Genomic DNA, 19,860 nt, shown 5'->3' with positions numbered 1-19,860 from the left:
TACTGCCTTGCAGTTCGGAGACCTGGGTTTGCTTCCCGGGTCTTCCCTGCGTGGAGTTTGCATGTTCTCCCCATGTCTGCGTGGGTTTCCTCCGGGTACTCCGGTTTCCTCCCACAGTCCAAAGACATGCAGGTTAGGTACACTGGCGATTCTAAATTGTCCCTAGTGTGTGCTGAGTGTGTGTGTGTGCGCGCCCTGCCCGGGGTTTGTTTCCTGCTTTGCACCCTGCGTTAGCTGGGATTGGCTCCAGCAGGCCCCCGTAACCCTGTAGTTAGGATATAGCGGGTTGGAGGACGGATGGATGTAATTGATATATTATTTCTTTAAAACATAGAATGTAATGTGGCACTTAAATGGTTTTAGTTTGGACAAATACTTTTATTGTGTGCAATTTAAGCAAAAAAAAGTTGGTTTTTCTAAAAAGAAAATCAATTAGCTGTTAATTTTAAGCGAGACGTCTCATTTTCTCTTTTTGTATATTTACTATTGCTCTTAAACAAAGTAAAAGTAATTCTTATCTGATTACTTGATCAATTGATGGAATAATAGGTACAACAGAATACTCGATCATTTAAATAATTGATTACTGCAGCCCTAATATATACTGCTAGCCACTGTACCTGTCAAAGACAGATAATAGAATCATGTAAAAAAATTACAATATCTTGTCGTTTGTGCTCCTTCAGCTCTTTTCTTTTGTATTTGTGTGTACAAACTTATCTTCAACAGTACTCCTCTCTTGAGTGTGTTCCCGTAAATCATGTTTCTCAGACTCTCATTATTTTTGGCACCTTTCTGACCTCTCTGATTTTATACTTGCCATCTTTGAAGGCTACTCTTACCCTTCCTTTTTCATTGTGTCACCAAAAAAAATTGGCTAATCATACCAAAGAAAATCTGATTCCACAAAGGGCCTGGACACACAACCAGAGTGTTTTATTATATACTGTAGTAGATCTGTTTGTCACAGTCTGCAAAAATGTGAAGCTCTTTTAAGATTAACCTTTTAGAAATACAGGTAAGACCAAGGCTGAAGCTTTTTAGTGTTTAAAAAATAAAAATAGTTATTGTTTTTGATTGGCCTAGTCCAGAGGTGGGCAAAGTCGGTCCTGGAGGACCGCAGTGGCTGCAGGTTTTTCTTCCAACCCAGTTGCCTAATCAGAAAACGGTCCTTGCCAATAATTTAATTTCATGGCTTGTTAGTGCTTTAAATCTGCCATGTCAGGTCATTTTCATATCCTAGATTTTTTTTTCCTTTCTAAGGATATCACTCAAATGATCTGAAGTGTAAAACGGATGTGTAATTCTCAGTCCTTTACTTTTTTTCTCTTCACTTTCTTTCCAAGTATTTAATTAATCCAAACAGGTGTAAATGGAAACAAACTAAATGGAGAAATGCTGGCTTCTTTTGTCATTTGCATCTTATTGGTAATAAGGAGCAATTAAAAACCAAAATACATCTGTTTAAGACTAAACTAAGCAATAAGTGTTCAAAATGTTAATGAGCGAGACAATTTACATGAAGCAGGAGTGTTACTTGAGCAGTAAGAGCTTATTATTAAGCAACTGGGAAGGAACAAAGACCTGCAGCCACTGCAGCCCTCCAGGAACGACTTTGCCCACCCGTGGCCTAGTCAATGGTCTAATCTCAACACCACTGAGAATTAGATATTTTAGAATGAAAGTCTACAAGTATTGTCATTTTTTTTTATCTGTAAAGAGGCATTATTAATATCCTCACTTACCCAGTATGTAAAGCTGTAGGCTTCTATGCTGAAACACTTAAAGCTGTTATAGTTGATCAACCAAAAATGTATATATGGAATCTGATTACCTATGTAGGTAGTATATTTCTGTTTTTCTTTTATGAAATTTGACAACATATAACCAGGTTTATCTGGAAAAGTTTTTTTTTAACTATGAATTTTACAGTATATATACCTTCAAATATCTTCAAGCCCATACATTTTGGCTGTAGTTATTATACAGTATTTATAATAAAAAGAAAGTTCTGCTTTCCCTGTTAACAAAGAAGTGTGCTATTGGAACAAATAAATTTCTAGCAGGCAAATCAAATGTCTAAATGTTTTTCACTTTTATCACAATACATGTATGTACTCTTTATTAAGGCAGAGCAATATGGAATAAAGATATAGCCTTGAAAAAATAAGGTTGTCCACATTTTGTAAACTGAACATACAACTGTATCCTTCTTAGAAATGCATAAACAAATATATTTTTGTTTTTATTGTCCATGAGGAAAGGTGCATGATGGATAGCTCCGACAGATTCTTCCATCAGACACTGGACAAGGAATGCTCTTGTCCTAACATAATTATATTGTGTAGTGGGATATATAATGCCTTGGGTGATGCACACTGAAGCAGTGAATAGAATATGCCAAAGTTGTTTGTTGTGGACAAGGTTTACATTAATCCCATACTTTTGCAATCATTCCTTTTCATTAGGTATGTTGGCTTTAAGTGCTGGAACAAACTAGATGTGCTGCCACTTTGAACTGCTATAGTCATTTAGCAAACTTCACATGTGTTTGACATCCGATCTTTATCCAATCCTACTGCAGACAGTTAAGTTAAAGTTATAGCCTTTTGATGCAAGAAGCTATTTCAGTAGAGGAACTCCACTCGTCTCTTTCACTCCATTGTTTGGTTTTGACTGTAATCACTTGAACTGCTGATCAAACTGTGAATGATTAGCTGATTTTTCACATCCATCACTGTATTCATTGTTTGCTTGACTGTTTAAATGTACTAATTGGTATTTAAAAATATAAACACACGATTTTCAATTTTGAATATCTCATGAAACTTTTAGTTTCAATTAAACTATTTAATCGAAAAAAAAAATTGTCTAGTACTTCTCTCACTATAACTACGAGGGACATTCAAAAACTTTTATATTTTCGTTGGAAACGGTGAAGGCAGGAGGAGTAGTAATTAGTCATGTCTGAGAGTTTCATGTGACTGGGAAAATTGCATTGCAAACAAAGGTGACTATGTAGAAAAGTGATGTCATTTGTTTTTGAAATGCTTAATAAACAGAGTTTAAAAAAAAAAGTGCAGAAACTTTTTTTTACTTTCCTCATATGTTGCTTGTGTTCAGACCCTCTCTGTGTCCAAAGGTATATTTCCCTTCTTCTTCTCTAATTACCCTTTACATAGATAAAAAGAGTTTGTACTCTTCTCAGCATTTATTCTTCTCTTGACTGAACATCTATTTTCCCAGTAATTCATTTTATGTTTCTTAGCTGGTGCATCACAAGTTAAGTGGAACAAGAGGAATCAAAATTGTCTAGCTACAAGCCATGATGGGGATGTTCGTATTTGGGACAAGCGGGTAAGTAAGCAAATGGTTTTGGATTTCTTTAATTTTGTAGGAAAAGAACATTATAAAGTAGAACTGACAGGCTGAATTCAAGTTGCTTTTATTTATGTTGACATTTAAAGTATTTTTTAGTTTGTTCCACTGTCATATGACCAGCATGAGAGCAATCATTAAGAAGGGTATTAGGGAAGATAAAAGTCAGAGAGAAATATTGTGGACAATGAAAAGAAAATACAGAGAGATATTTTCAGTGTTTTAATAGTTAAAGAACAGTCAAGGAGGAAGTGAGGCGTATCAGGAACAGTAATATGTAAGTACAATATGCAGAGAATGAAATGGCAAATGCTATAAACCTGTATTTTTCTGATGTTTTCACATGTGAGGAAGTGGATAGTGATTTGAAAAGTTTACAGATAAAAGAGCTTCTTAGATTAAATATGCTGAAATCTAACAAGTCACTAGCACTAGTTATACGATCAGAGTCGTGCATGTGGCAGTGTTTATATTAATTTTTACAAAGTGTTTAATAAAGTCCCACATAGGTTGGGCGTCAATCTGAAAGAAGTGGAAATTTGGGATGCACTGTATACATGTCTGGAGGCTTGGCTGAAACACAGGAAGCAGAGGTTGATGGTGCAAGGATCTTCATCAGAATTAGGTGATTCTGAGAGTGTATTTTGTCAGTGGTCACTGCTGGGGCTACTGTCATTTTTAATTTATATAATGATCTGGGTAGTAATGTAAGCTGCAGATCCATGCAACTATAGGCCAGTAAGCGTAACATGCATCACAGGAAAATAAATGGAAGGAATTATTAAGGTTAAGGATAAGATTGAGCAACACATGGCAAAGACAAGAGTTATTCTGAACAGTCAGCATTGGTTCAGAAGAGGGAGGTCGTGTTTTACTAACATGCTGAAATTCTATGAGAAAGCAACAAAAGGATACGATCAAAGTGGAGTATATGATATTAAGAAACCTTTTCAGTTTAAGAAATTGGACTTTAGGGAAGTTATCGAAGTGTTCTAAATTACTAAAGGAATTAGTGCCATGGATCCAGGTTGGTACTGCATACAAACCAATCTTTCATGCCAAGATTCTGGTTGTATTAGATTTAGATTTCTAGTTTCTTTGGTAATCGAAACCTTGGGTTGGATGATGATTATTTCTTTTCTGAGTTATTGTTATCTGCTAAAATTTCAGAAAATAGTAATATCATTTTGGCAAAAGCATGACACATCTCAGCACTTGGAGCTTTGAATGCAATGATTAAAAATGAAAGTCACAATACCTTTTTTACAAAGGATAGGTTTGCTTGTGTCTGAATGATAAAAATGTAAAAGAAAACACAAGGAAGCAGATGTTCTGTTTCTCAAATTGTGGATGGGTTTATTACACCTTCATGATAATGAAGAATGTGCTTGTAAAATGTAGGTATAATAATTAAAGAAATTGTATTTATAAATATATATTTAATCTTTACTCTTAGAGTAGCTTTCTTTTAGCTTTTAAGACCATATTTTAGCATGAACAAAAGGATAATTTAGGCATACTTAATCAGTGCAATAGTGAGAACAGGTTGATCTAAAACATAACCAGGTCACAGACAAATAACAGGATGGTCCTACAGACTTTCCGACCAATACAGCATGGATGTGACTTAGCCTGGCTTATCTTAAACACTTCAATCTTCATGATCAAAAAGTGGGCTTCCACCATTCAAAGCTTGTAAGAAACTTCTCACTTCTTGAGCTTTAATGCATACCACACATTAACTTCATTTTTGGAAATAACTGAGAACTGAATGAAGAGACTTTTTAATTCATCTTAGACCAGCATTCTCAACCTGTGTTATGGGGTGGTATATGAAGGAACACTTGGAAATAGATGGAAATGGCAAGCGTGAGCACATCCAAAAAGAGAGAGAATTCCACTGTAGAAAAGACACAGGGAGAAGCTGTTGAAGTTGCAGTTACTCAGGAAGCAACCTCAAGTCATAAAGAAAACTTTCCTTATATAAACACATTCATCTATTTATGGAATTTGTTCATAAATAAAAAAATGCCCGATCTATGCTTGCTTTTACACCTGATGATATGAGCTTTCAGCTGTCAGTTGCTGTAGTTTTAATTTATAGTGTTACATATTTGAATGAGGTCATTTAAATGATGGACAGATTAATTGCCATTTGATACAACTGCAATATGTGACCCTGATAAATAAACACTTTGCATTTACCCTCTGATAGTGAGGAACATTGCTACTTTTATGCATCCAGTCACCCATCCATTGTATAACCAACTTATTATTGTAATTGTTGGGAGTGGGTGTCTATCTTAACTGCTGTAGGATGAAAATAATAATAAAAAAAAATGCCCATACATTTTTGTGACTGGTATAACAAATAACATATGCCAACCTTGGTGAAAACACAAACAATCTATATCTTGATGGTATTTGGACAAATGAGACACAGTTAAAAGTAATTTTTGCTGTCCAGTTCAAAGTAGAAATCTACATTAGTACTCACTTGTAATTACTTATGTCTGGCAGCTTAAAAACATCAGAATAAAGGCTGTTTTATAATAGGCCTAAAATAATCTTAAATTGACAAGTTCGATTTAATAACGATAAATTTTATTCACATAGGTAACCTAAAAGGATATATTTGGTATTTCTTTACAATCATGAATTATATTAGGTTGCCACATGAAATTGCGCTCAAAATTAAGACGTTTTATAAATTAAAAAAAAAACAACTAGGCCACTCTTCTGTTTTATAATGGAGCTAATGGGAACTGGAGTCCAAATGTGATTAAAGCCTTAAAACTTACTGAATATTCAATTTTCCAAACTAAAAATGTGTTTGAGTATTGATCTGCGTCAAAACGCTTAGAGCTACATTGCTTGTTGTTTTGAGGGGAAAGAAATGAAAAAAAAAAAGCAAAATGCAAACTGCTGTTATGAGTTTCAGCCATTTGAAAAAGGACACCAGCTGTGTGCTTTACTTTGTCAAATACCCTGTTTGTTTTCCTTATTGGCACACTTTCAGTCTCAGGGTTGGATTCACATTGGATATTTATTGCTGAAGTGCCATTATTGACACTGAATGCTGCCCAGATGTGAATTACTGCTTAAGTGGACAACTAGACAATAACTGAAAAAGTCACATTATCGCTTTATATTCTTTCAATATATGGACACCTATTTCTTTATTTTGCAAAGATGCAACCTACTTCTTTAATTAGCAATTGGAAAATATCTATTAATACAACATGACTAATACTAATGTAAAATCAGTATTAATGTTAACCGTTGAAAGGAGAAAATGAACTGCAATAACTTCCCCATTTGTCTATTAATATTAGTTACAACACTAATTATATTAATAAATATGAACATGGAAAGGACCAAATTTATTGTAGAACAGGAATAGGAAAGGTACACAATGGGTATGAAAATCAGGGGGTCTTGCTGCCATTGTTTCTATTTATTGGGGATTGAAAGATCAGGAGCTTAAGCCACTGAAGCCTCCCACATCCCGATGCCTCTGTCCATTTTTAAAGCCATCTTGTTTTTATTTCAGTTAGGGCAGCTTCACCTTTCTAGTATTATTAATTGGTTCAAACACCATTTAGTTGCAGGTTGCCAAAATATGTTCTTTTCAATAATAATCTGAAGAATATATTCTTTAATCAATTCAGTCCTATATATGCTTTACCCTTCCATTTATTTCCAGAGGAGTAACATTTTTTTGTTGCTGCTTTCACACTTGTGCTCTGCCTGGTGTTTGACTCACTTGCATTGGGCATCCAAGCAGCTCTCAGACAAGTAAAACAGGAAAATGTTCAGGTAACCACTCCACAGTTATGCATAGAGGACTGGCAGCACTGACAATAGTTGTAGCAAGTAAACATTGACACAAGATTCTATCATATAATACTAAAAGAAAATACAATAAAGCAATGGAGACTTGATAATCATCTGGAACTTAAGTATTTATGTGATTAACTTGATTTGATACACAACATACAGTGCATCTGGAAAGTATTCACAGCGCATCACTTTTTCCACATTTTGTTATGTTACAGCCTTATTCCAAAATGGATTAAATTCATTTTTTTCCTCAGAATTCTACACACAACACCCCATAATGACAATGTGAAAAAAGTTTATTTGAGGTTTTTGCAAATTTATTAAAAATGTATAAAATTGGTTTATCCCCTTTTAAGATTACAAATAGTGGACTATGTGATGTCTGATCATAAACGTTTAAATTTGAATGTTTGTTACTCCTATGTCTGGTAAACAGGGATATCTGTCCTGTTTATTTAGTAATGAGAGTGCTGTGAATTTCTCTTCAGTGTTTCAAGATCATGCTTCAATTAAATAATCCAGATAATTTTAATAATATATCTTAAGTCCACTCTGGATTTTGTTGCCTCAGTACAGTTTAGAGCTAAGCAAAAACATACTGTTACTCCTGGCTCACTGATGGCTTTAAAGAAAAAATGTAGGAAAGCTGAAAGAGCACGGAAAGCCTCCCAGCTAAATGAGCACTTGGAACAATTGAGTTGATGTCTACATATAGTAATGGTATAAATGCAGCTAGAACATTTTATTTTTCTGACCTTGTTGATGTGAACCTTCATATTCCTATCTTCCTGTTTAATACTTTAAATGTCCCTGTTAACCCAACATCAAAGAAGGCCAACAGTGTTATGTTTAACTGCAATGAATTTTTATCCTTTTTACTGATAATATTGACACAGAAAAGGCATCTATCCCTTGCCCTGTCTCCTATGTAGAGAAGCCACATCCCAATTTAAATCTTTTAGCTTCATTTAAGCGCATTTTAGAACCAGAGCTATTTGACCTGATATCTTAAATAAAGTCTTCTTCCTATTCCCTTGACATTCTTCCAACAAAATTTCTCAAGGAAGTCATCAGATCTCTTGGGCCATTTTGGCTATTATCAACAGTTCCCTATTAAATGGCTGTGTACCAGATCATTTTAAAACAGCAGTTGTCCATCCTCTACTTACAAAAGCCTGATCTAGACCAGTCTAATTTAAGTAATTATAGGTCTATCTCAAAGTTCACTTTTTTTCTCTAAGGTGCTCAATAAGGTTGTAGACGCTCAGATTTTAATGGTCATAAGTTAGCACTGCGACTACACTCCTTAAGGCCACTATTAACCTTCTTAGAAATGAGAATTCAAGCAATTTTAGTTCTCTTTGATCTAAGTGTAGTTTTTAACACCATTGATCATTCTGTATTACTACATAGACTGAATCATTTTTTTTTAAAATATAAAATACAAATATAATATTAATTATAATATTAAATATTGTAATGATTCATTATTTTTTTATTCTTTTTTAAATGAAAAGGAATTATTCAGTGCTTCAACACTTTGAAGAACGGGGCACATATCCCTATTAATTTTCAGTACCAGTTAAAACCCATATGGAGACATGTGGAGTTATGCAGTGTCCATAGCGCAGATATAATGGAAAGATAGGGAGCATACATCACTTGAATTACATAAATGCTGTCCAGTCTAGTGATTGGCATTTTGATTAACTTTACTGGTTTAATTCTTTTGCACTACCCATTTAAGTAAATGGATTCTTCTTATTGATTTGATTCCTTTACAGTCTGGCATAGTGTTTTCATATACAATATATGTTTGTGTGTATATAAATAATATAAATGTGTCTTGTATTGATATTCTAGCTGAAATACCCAGCGTTGCCCAGGAGGAAAATAAAGTTTTTTTTTAATTGTTTTATAAAAACATAATAAAAAAAAACACAACTTTAAACATAAAAATAAATTAACAAACAATAAACCGGGGTTCGCTTCCTGGGTCCTCCATGCGTAGAGTTTGCATGTTCTCCACGTGTCTGTGTGGGTTTTCTGTGGTGGGCTGGTGACATGCCTGGGGTTTGTTTCCTGCCTTGCGCCCTGTGTTGGCTGGGATTGGCTCCAGCAGACCCCTGTGACCATGCAGTTGGGATATAGCGGGTTGGATAATGGATGGATGGATAAATACTCACTAATGTCCTTGTCTTGCGGTCTTGTATGTATGTTATCATCTAGTTGATGCTCGAAACCGGCCAACTCTATTTAATTTGAAAAGCAACAGGGGCCTGGTGCTGCTCAAAAATAAAGAATGCTGGCAGTCGCCTGGTATATACTAACTGAGTAAGCCCGTGTTGTTAACACTAGAATTACCAGAGCCTACGAGAAAGCTTGTAAATCTGGCCCACCTTAAATCTGTTCGCACCTCTCTGTCAGCGTCTTTTGTCCTGTAAATGTGCCGATTAAGACAAGCAGCCAGCTATTCCATCCCCCGACCGTCGCAGAAAGTTCACAACATTCTCCCGGCTCATGTCTTGTTTGATTATCTGGTAGTGAGTGAACTGCTGGAGTTTTAGAGTGGAAATAATAGATTGTTATTTGGAACACATGCATTTCATGTGTGTTCCGTTTCTGCTGTAATCTGTGTAAACACATTGTTAAAACAGAAACTTTTTCATATTTTAGTAATAAATGTTACAAAATGTAGGCATAAACTATTGAATGTGTGAAGCCTGAAGTCCAAAGATCAAAGAAACACTTTCACAAAAGGGTCAAGAACAATACAACAGCTTCCGTGGCATAGCGGTAAGATTTGCTGACTTGTAAACAAGAGTCCCTGGTTCTATCCTGACTGTCTCCTGTATTTGCTGTTTTCAGTAGTGAGCTGTTATTATTGTAAATATTATACAGTACACACACACATACATTTGGTTTGCATCTGTAACAGACCGTGTATATTTATAGTACTAGTACTGTACTTGTAAAAGTTACCTTTTTTTTTCACTTTTATTCTCTCAGTCACGATCACCATACATACACCGCCCTAGAGATCTGACGCTGTTAGTTTTTATTTGAAACTGGGAATAACTGTGGATGTGAGTAGTGTTTTGTGGCAATGGAACTGGACATTCTCTGATCTGGAGAGATAAAAGCTGACACACAAACTCTGCTGATTCTGCCTTCTTCGTATCTCACCGTCACTTTATTTTGTTTTATTCAGTTTTATTGAGTATTCCTGCCGCACTGAATAAGCTCACGCCTTCTGGTGCACGATGTCGATGCGGCACGGAGAAAAAAAAGAAAGAGACAAATATATGGTACATTGGGTATAAAATTAATCAGAAAACATCAGTTCATGCTGTCATATCAGTACATGTATGTAGTTAGTTGAGGTAATAAGAGCGTAGAAAGCACAACGTGTCCGGCGTGCGGTCGTCCAGGCGAGATATATATATATATATATGTATATGTATTGTGGAGGACTGCCGGCTTCCCATGCCAGTCTTCACCCCCAGGCCGCCAGGAGGAACTCTCCCGACAGCAGGATCGTGCCCCGAGGTCCAGCAGGGCCTTATGGACTTTGTAGTGTTTATACACAGCCCTGCTGGATACCTTGGGGACCACCAGGAGTTGCTGTGGGGGGGCTTATGGGCTCTGTGATGCCCTATAACCCGGGAGTACGGTGCCTCAGTCCAGACACTGAGCTGTGCTGGGAGGTGGAGGAGCAAAGTGTCTGGGTGAGGAGGAGAGAGTATTGAGTTTATTAGTAGTGGTTATTGTGTTGATTTATTATATGAATAGTGTGGAAGGTGCTTGGTGCACTGTGAGTCAAAATAAAAAGTATTGGACTTTTACCTGGTGTCTGGAATTCTACCTCAGGGTTCATGGAGACTAGTGCCCCTACTGCCACAGTATATATATATATATATATATATATATATATATATATATATATATATATATATATACACTGTGGCAGTAGGGGGCACATATGTGTGTATATACACATATATAAACTGCTCAAAAAAATTAAAGGAACACTTTGAAAACACATCAGATCTCAATGGGAAAAAGAAATCCTCCTGGATATCTATACTGATATAGACTGGGTAATGTGTTAAGAACGAAAGGATGCCACATCGTTTGATGGAAATGAAAATGATCAACCTACAGAGCCCTGAATTCAAAGACGCCCCAAAAATCAGAGTGAAAAAATTATGTGGCAGGCTAGTCCATTTTGCCAAAATTTAATTGCAGCAACTCAAAATTGTACGCAGCACTTTGTATGGCCCCTGTGTTCTTGTATACATTCCTGACAACATTGGTGCATGCTTCTAATGAGATGACAGATGGTGTTGTGGGGGATCTCCTCCCAGATCTGGACCAGGGCATCACTGAGCTCCTGGACAGTCTAAGGTGCAACCTGGTGGCATTGGATGGACCAAAACATAATGTCCCAGAGGTGTTCTATTGGATTTAGGTCAGGAAAGTGTGGTGACCAGTCAATGGTATCAATTCCTTCATCCTCCAGGAACTGCCTGCATACTCTCACCACATGAGGCCAGGAATTGTCAAGCACCAGGAGCCACTGTACCAGCATAGGGTCTGACAATGGGTCCCAGGATTTCATCCTGATACCTAATGGCAGCCAAGGTGCCTTTGTCAAGCCTATAGCGGTCTGTGTGACCCTCCATGGATATGCCTCCCCAGACAATCATTAACCCTCCACCAAACTGCTCATGCTGAAAGATGTTACAGGCAGCATAATGTTCTCCATGGCTTCTCCAGACCCTTTCACTTCTGTCACGTGCTCAGGGTGAACCTGCTCTCATCTGTAAAAAGCACAGGGCACCAGTGGTGCATCTGCCAATTCTGGTATTCTATGGCTAATGCCAATCGAGCTGCATGCTGCTGGGCAGTGAGCTCAGGGCCCATTAGAGGACATGGGGCCCTTGGGTCACCCTCATGAAGTCTTTCTGGTTGTTTGGTCAGAGACATTCACACCAGTGGCCTGCTGGAGGTCATTTTGTAGGGCTCTGGCAGTGCTCATCCTGTTCCTCCTTGCCCAAAGGAGCAGATACTGGTCCTGCTGATGGGTTATGGACCCATCCTAGAGTAACTGCTTGTCTCCTAGAATCTCCTCCATGCCCTTGAGACTGTGCAGGGCGACACAGCAAACCTTCTGGCAATGACACGTATTGATGTGCCATCCTGGAGAAGTTGGACTACCTGTGCAACCTCTGTAGGGTCCAGGTATCGCCTCATGCTACCAGTAGTGACACTGACTGTAGCCAAATGCAAAACTAGTGAAGAAACAGTCAGAAAAGATGAGGAGGGAAAATGTCAGTGGCCTCCACCTGTTAAACCATTCCTGTTTTGGGGGTCATCTCATTGTTGCCCCTCTAGTGCATCTGTTGTTAATTTCATTAACACCACAGCAGCTGAAACTGATCAACAACCCCCTCTGCTACTTAACTGACCAGAATAATATCCCATAAGTTTCATTGACTTTATGCTATACTCTGATTAAAAAGTGTTCCTTTAATTCTTTTGAGTAGTATATATATATATATATATATATATATATATATATAAAAATAGATAATACTTTATTTGTCCCCAAGGGGAAACTTGGCTTTTTATAGAAGCTCTTTAAAAAAAATCAATACATGAATAGATAGATTAATAAATATATATACAGAACACACACCGAATGACTAAAAAGAAAGACAGTTTAAAAAAAAACAACACTTATGACTTGACAGTCACAATGAGGCATTATGCAGACCATTATAAAGGAGCCTTGCTTGACATACTTCTGCTGGATAATTTGTTGGCTGAAAGTACTCAGTGTTAGTGCATCTTAGAGGAGATGTTCCTTTGCTACAGCCTTCAGGGGGCTTTTAATTACCTTGTTGATTCGGTGGACTTTACTTGAAGTGATGTTACTGGCTAACCACACCACAGTATAGAAAATCTCACTGGCCATCACAGAGTTGTAGAAAATGTGAAGTATGTCACTACCCACATTAAAGGAATTAATTATGTATTTATTTAAATAGGGGTGTGCAATATGTATAATCTACGATAATATCTTAAATGTTATCTTAATGCTGTGCAAGCTGACATTATTGAGTTTATCACTCACTTTGCAAAAAACAATTAAAGACATGCCTTGAGACTACATGCTTTCACTGCATCATGTACTCTAGTCTTGTGGGGCCAGGCATGATTCTGAAATGAGGATACACATCTGGGGAAAACCAATTCAAAGTTTGTAGTGAATAGCAGTGAAATTCCGTGCTGCAAAGCCTATACCCACAGGGCTTCTTTCTAAACACCTGCTCCCGCTTCTTCTAGCCCCTGGAGTTTAAACTGCAAAGAAGCGAAAGAAGCTAAGCAGTGCTGGAAGAAAAGTGCTGAAAGAAAATAAAAAGCTAAAATTGCCGTTGTCAGTTCAGGAGCTCACTAGCACAAGGTAACTAAAGCCTAATGATTAAATTTTGTATTTTAATGAGTGTTGCAGCAGAAAAGCTACATATTCTACACATTTTGGAAGTGCTTCTGTTTGCTACAATGTCCCTGTGTTTTTTTTGTATTGCATCGCTATATCTATATGACGCAACAGTGAACCGAGTTTAGATAAGCAATTTAGTTTATAGATATACCATGTGTTAAATGCTACTGCTATTCTGGCATGTCATGTTTGCATTTCCAGTTAGACAGTAATGTTAACTTCCTTCAGTTAATTGTTTAGTTGTACTGTACCGTGATTTGGTGGATGCTGTGCAACCTCCTGCATGCTTTTATTGATGATGTTAGGCAGATTTGTTGATTCAGTATGTTGAATACTGAATTCTGCAGCTCCTCTGGCTCTTTGTTATCAACTCTCTTAATAGAAGTCCTTTTCACCTCCTTTTGATGGGATGTGACACATCTTTGAAAAGACGGATGTTGCTCACAAACGACATTCTGCAGACTATGTTGGAAATCAGTTGTCTTTAAAGGCAGGATGACAATGACTTGTTTTGCTATCTGCAAGCTAACCACCTTAAATAATATGAAGATTATGAAAACCTTTGGGAATCAGCTGTTCACAACACTCCACCCAAAAATGATATGTTTTTAAATGCTACTTACCCCATGTAGTCTGTAATGGGGGCTGAGAAACAATTTTAATCTTGTGTTTTAATGGAGTAATTAAATATTGAATATTTAAACTCAACTCTGTCGATAACTGACCAGTGCTTGACAGTGCTAAAGGAGGTAAAAAATGTCCATGGATTAAAGAAAACAAAATCTCCCATAGCTTGTGTTGCATACTCCACATGTTCAATATCCATTTATACAGTCTAAACATGCAAAATGTGTGTATTTTTTGCTAAAACATTATTAACAGTTCCTGAAAATGGCAACATTGAATATTGACATGGAAGACATCATTTCCATAATGCTGTGCAACTGAATTGAAAATCTGCACCCCCCCATCCTTTATCATGCAGAAACCTGTTTTTCATTCGAACGCACAGCACTGTGGAAATAACATTTTCCGTGTTTACATTCAATGCAGTTTTGTGTTCAGGAATTGGTTCCTTGACTCACTGAAAAGGGCCATTCAAAAAATGCCTATGTTACCTAATGGATTAACAAACTCTGTTAATATAATGTGCACTGTGTTAACAGAGAAGTGTAATCGCCAAAACTTGCAGTTAGCAGGACAATCAAAATGGCTTATATCTTTCTAATAATGAATTTGTGACTATATGTCATTCATTTTATTTTTAAAGGCAAAGTAATGTTCATTCATATAACCCAGAAGTAAGAGCAAATATGATATATTTGAAAGGTACGTTGAAAAATGTAATGCTGTCTCACAATTACAAATTTATGGAGTACAGGTTGCAACAACCTAAGTAATTGTCAATCACTCATGCAAGAAACCTTGAAAACAGCAAAACAAAGGCTGTTTAACAGGAATTCTGAAATAATGAATTAATGTAAAACTGACAAAGTTGTATTCCGTACATGGTGCTATGAAGCTGAGACAAATGGTAAAACAAGTTAGAAAATGTGTGCATGGCATAAAGAATTAAATGTGTTCGAAGGCTTTGCAGGCACTGTAGCTGTCAATAGACTGAATTCAGTCTGTGTGTTCTAGAACCTTCTCAATCCATTTCATGGTCGTGGGGCCAAAGGCTATCTCGTCAGGACTAGGCAAAAGACTGAAAGCAGGACCTGACAGAATTCTAGTACATCAAAGTGACCACTCTCATACATGCACATAAACACATACACTGTATTCATACTCAGTGACAGTTTGCAATTGTCAATTAACATAACCTAAAAAAAAATTATAATTAATTCCTTGTTTGCTTGAGCATACATAACCTAAAAAAAATTTATAATTGTCCTTGGTTGCTTGAGCATATCTGGTTGTTATAATTTTCATGAAATGAGACTTAAAAAGCTATCCACTTGTGGGATATATTAAGGAATAACAGAAATGAAGGGCAAACTTTATCACAGTAACTGACCCTAGTGAATAGCAGCTGAATGTGGTACTCTGATGGTAAATAAGACACAGGAAAAAAACAAAACACTTTCACAAGTAAAAACATGATTCTGCATAGTGTTTGAAGTGGAATAAGACATAAATGGCAGTATGCTGTCTGTTTTTGTGTGCTTCTTGGTCCTCCTCGCGATGCTGTTCAAGTTTAACACAAGTTTCTAAGCAGTCCTGTTGTAAATGTATTATGATGATGTTTACAGCTCTGAAAAATGTTATTAGATGAGTAGCTTGTTAAAACCAGGACATTTTGATAATTATTCAGTTATTATATTAAGTATGTATTGAGTGTATGTGTATATACACTCACCAAAAGGATTATTAGGAACACCTGTTCAATTTCTCATTAATGCAATTATCTAATCAACCAATCACATGGCAGTTGCTTCAATGCATTTAGGGGTGTGGTCCTGGTCAAGACAATCTCCTGAACTCCAAACTGAATGTCAGAATGGGAAAGAAAGGTGATTTAAGCAATTTTGAGCGTGGCATGGTTGTTGGTGCCAGACGGGCCGGTCTAAGTATTTCACAATCTGCTCAGTTACTGGGATTTTCACGCACAACCATTTCTAGGGTTTACAAAGAATGGTGTGAAAAGGGAAAAACTTCCAGTATGCGGCAGTCCTGTGGGCTTAAAATGCCTTGTTGATGCTAGAGGTCAGAGGAGAATGGGCCACTGATTCAAGCTGATAGAAGAGCAACTTTGACTGAAATAACCACTGCTACAACCGAGGTATGCAGCAAAGCATTTGTGAAGCCACAACACGCTGTTGAGGCGGATGGGCTACAACAGCAGAAGACCCCACCGGGTACCACTCATCTCCACTACAAATAGGAAAAAGAGGCTACAATTTGCACAAGCTCACCAAAATTGGACAGTTGAAGACTGGAAAAATGTTGCCTGGTCTGATGAGTCTCGATTTCTGTTGAGACATTCAAATGGTAGAGTCAGAATTTGGCGTAAACAGAATGAGAACATGGATCCATCATGCCTTGTTACCACTGTGCAGGCTGGTGGTGGTGGTGTAATGGTGTGGGGGATGTTTTCTTGGCACACTTTAGGCCCCTTAGTGCCAATTGGGCATCGTTTAAATGGCACGGGCTACCTGAGCATTGTTTCTGACCATGTCCATCCCTTCATGACCACCATGTACCCATCCTCTGATGGCTACTTCCAGCAGGATAATGCACCATGTCACAAAGCTTGAATCATTTCAAATTGGTTTCTTTAACATGACAATGAGTTCACTGTACTAAAATGGCCCCCACAGTCACCAGATCTCAACCCAATAGGGCATCTTTGGGATGTGGTGGAACGGGAGCTTCGTGCCCTGGATGTGCATCCCACAAATCTCCATCAACTGCAAGATGCTATCCTATCAATATGGGCCAACATTTCTAAAAAATTCTTTCAGCACCTTGTTGAATCAATGCCACGTAGAATTAAGACAGTTCTGAAGTCGAAAGGGGGTCAAACACCGTATTAGTATGGTGTTCCTAATAATCCTTTAGGTGAGTATATATATATATATATATATATGTGTATATATATATATACATACATATTTACAGTATATATATGCACACTAGGGGGCTCTGCCCACTGCTGGCTTTGCTCGACAACCCTGTATGTAAATATGTATAATTTTTTGTTTTTAAGCACAAATATAGTTATAGTTAATCTATTCTAATAAAAGGCAAAGCCCTCACTGACTCACTCACTCACTCACTGACTGACTGACTCATCACTAATTCTCCAACTTTCCGTCTGGGTGGAAGGCTGAAATTTGGCAGGCTCATTCCTTACAGCTTCCGTACAAAAGTTGGGCAGGTTTCATTTCGAAATTCTACGCGTAATGGTCATAACTGGAAGGTATTTTTCTCCATTTACTGTAATGGAGTTTAGCCAGCTCCGTGGGGGGCGGAGTTTCGTGTGACATCATCACGCCTCCCACGTAATCATGTGAACTGACTGTCAACGCACTACGTAGAAAACCAGGAAGAGCTTCAAAACGCGCTGAAGAAAACATGCATTATATAATTGAGAAGGCAGCGAAACAATAAGAAGCGAGCGAGTGACATATACTACCATATTAATGAGTGCTGCTACTTCGGAAAGAAAGGTGTAAACCTAAACTTTAAATTAAGTTAATAGACAGGGTGCCGCTGGTGTTTCTCATGCCCACGGGTAATGCGGGATACAAGTTTAATGAGAGGACGCAGGATATAAACGAGAGTTTTGATCACTTTGTAAATAAGTTAAAATTGCAGGTGAAGGGGTGTGCTTATGCAAATTCCGAGAGACTGTGTTTGTGGGGGATTTACAGTTAACGCGGTAGGGGGAGTCACGTCATCATATCCCCTCCCATTTACCTCATTTCGCTCTGAGCTGAGCTCTGCGGCTAACGGCGTCTTCCGAAGCAACTTCATCACACTCCCACCAAATACTCACAGAAAAATTGACAAGTTAATACACACGTTGTCTCTAGAGTTTCTCCACATTCAATGTATTCCTCGCGCCCCCTTTATACCCTCTAATCTCCCATTTCAATTCAGATACCTCCAATTTCCAGTAAGGCTTAGCTGCACGATGACAAGTAATAAGTCTCAAGGACAGACCCTACAAAACGATGCCATTGATTTCAGGCAAGATTGCTTTTCTCCTGGACAACTATACTTGCATTCTCAAAAGTGAGCTCGCGAGCTTCATCATATTACAACCGAGTGCAGCCAGAAACTTTTAAGTACCGGTCTTAGATAACATTAAATTAAGCCGTAGACATCGCAACATCACACAAGATAGCAGCTCACGAGAACTTACTGAACGCAGTACGAGTGATCACTTCCATGCATCAAACCTGTTCAAAAAACGCATTACACAATTTACAAGGTGATGGCTTTCTATGGCGTTCGTTTATAAAGCAGCGGAGAGGCTGTGTGAAGGCAGCTACACAGAAAAAGCAGAGCGCCACACTCTGAATGTATTGCTGGCATCACCGTTATACCCTCTGATCTCCCATTTGAATTGAAATGCCTCAAATTTCCAGTAAGGCTCTGCTTCGCGATGACAATTAATAAGTCTCAGGGACACACCCTACAAAAGGTTGCCATTGATTTGAGGCAACATTGCTTTCCTCCTGGACAAAACTATACGTTGCATTCTCAAAAGTTATATATATATATATATATATATATATATATATATATATATATATATATATATATATATACACCCCGATCTACAATACTGTCAAATAAACGACCCACACACCTTAGCGCAACATGAGAGGCTTCACCTTTAGCGCTGACGTCTTAGCTTCGATTCGCGAGAGTGGGTGCAGTGCGTGTGTACTGCCTGATAAGCCCAGAATTAGGGCGAAGCACGTGCCGCGTACTGTTTGCATTATTTGATACTAAAACTATTTCAATATATTCAATATATATATATATCAGCGCTTAATGATTCATTTTACTCTCGCAACCCCTGTTTGGGAAGAAGTATGAAAAAATATGAGGTTAACGCAGAAAACCAGATCACCAATTTAAGCTTTAGGAATCATAGATACTTTATTCGACATCAATGATTGTTTTGGTAAAGCCATACTCGGTGTAATCCTCCTTCCATGTTATAATATTTCCATGACTAGCCAAGATTAAATGAACGGAAAAAAAGTAAGAGCGAAGCGAGGGTGACGCAGGCAGGCAGGCGACAGCTCAATAGCTCGAATTTGGATATACTACAGTAGGTTCTATTTAGTCGCCAGAAATATCTTTGGTAGGAATGGAAGTTGGATTTAGTCTTTAAATTTCTATGGTGAAGAAAAATTTATGCAATGATGATTAAATTTAACTTTCATTCCTACTAAACATATTTCTGTCGACCAAATAAAAAATACTTATATTTAAAATTTAAATAGAACTTGAACAAATATGATAGTTCATAATACTCATGCAGCACTAAGTGCACGTAAGATTACGAGTCATCCGTTTTAACAAGCAGTATATTGCACTGATACGAAATAGCCTGCCCATTTAATTATTTAGCAATGGATAGATAAATTAAGATTTTGTACAAATAATGT

The 19,860-nt window shown here is 37.4% G+C and overlaps 1 protein-coding gene across 1 annotated transcript in view; it reads left to right on the top strand.

Annotated features, from left to right (window-relative positions):
• wdr59 (WD repeat domain 59) overlaps positions 1-19,860 on the top strand; it is a 300,882-nt gene that overhangs the window by 44,097 nt on the left and 236,925 nt on the right. Inside the window, exon 7 of the mRNA XM_039763605.1 lies at positions 3,269-3,357. Within this exon, the coding sequence (XP_039619539.1) occupies positions 3,269-3,357 (89 nt within the window). The remainder of the gene's footprint in view (positions 1-3,268; positions 3,358-19,860) is intronic.

The sequence above is a fragment of the Polypterus senegalus genome, chromosome 9 (assembly GCF_016835505.1).
Source record: "Polypterus senegalus isolate Bchr_013 chromosome 9, ASM1683550v1, whole genome shotgun sequence".
Classification (NCBI taxonomy): domain Eukaryota; kingdom Metazoa; phylum Chordata; class Cladistia; order Polypteriformes; family Polypteridae; genus Polypterus; species Polypterus senegalus.
This window is presented reverse-complemented; position numbering and strand designations above follow the sequence as displayed.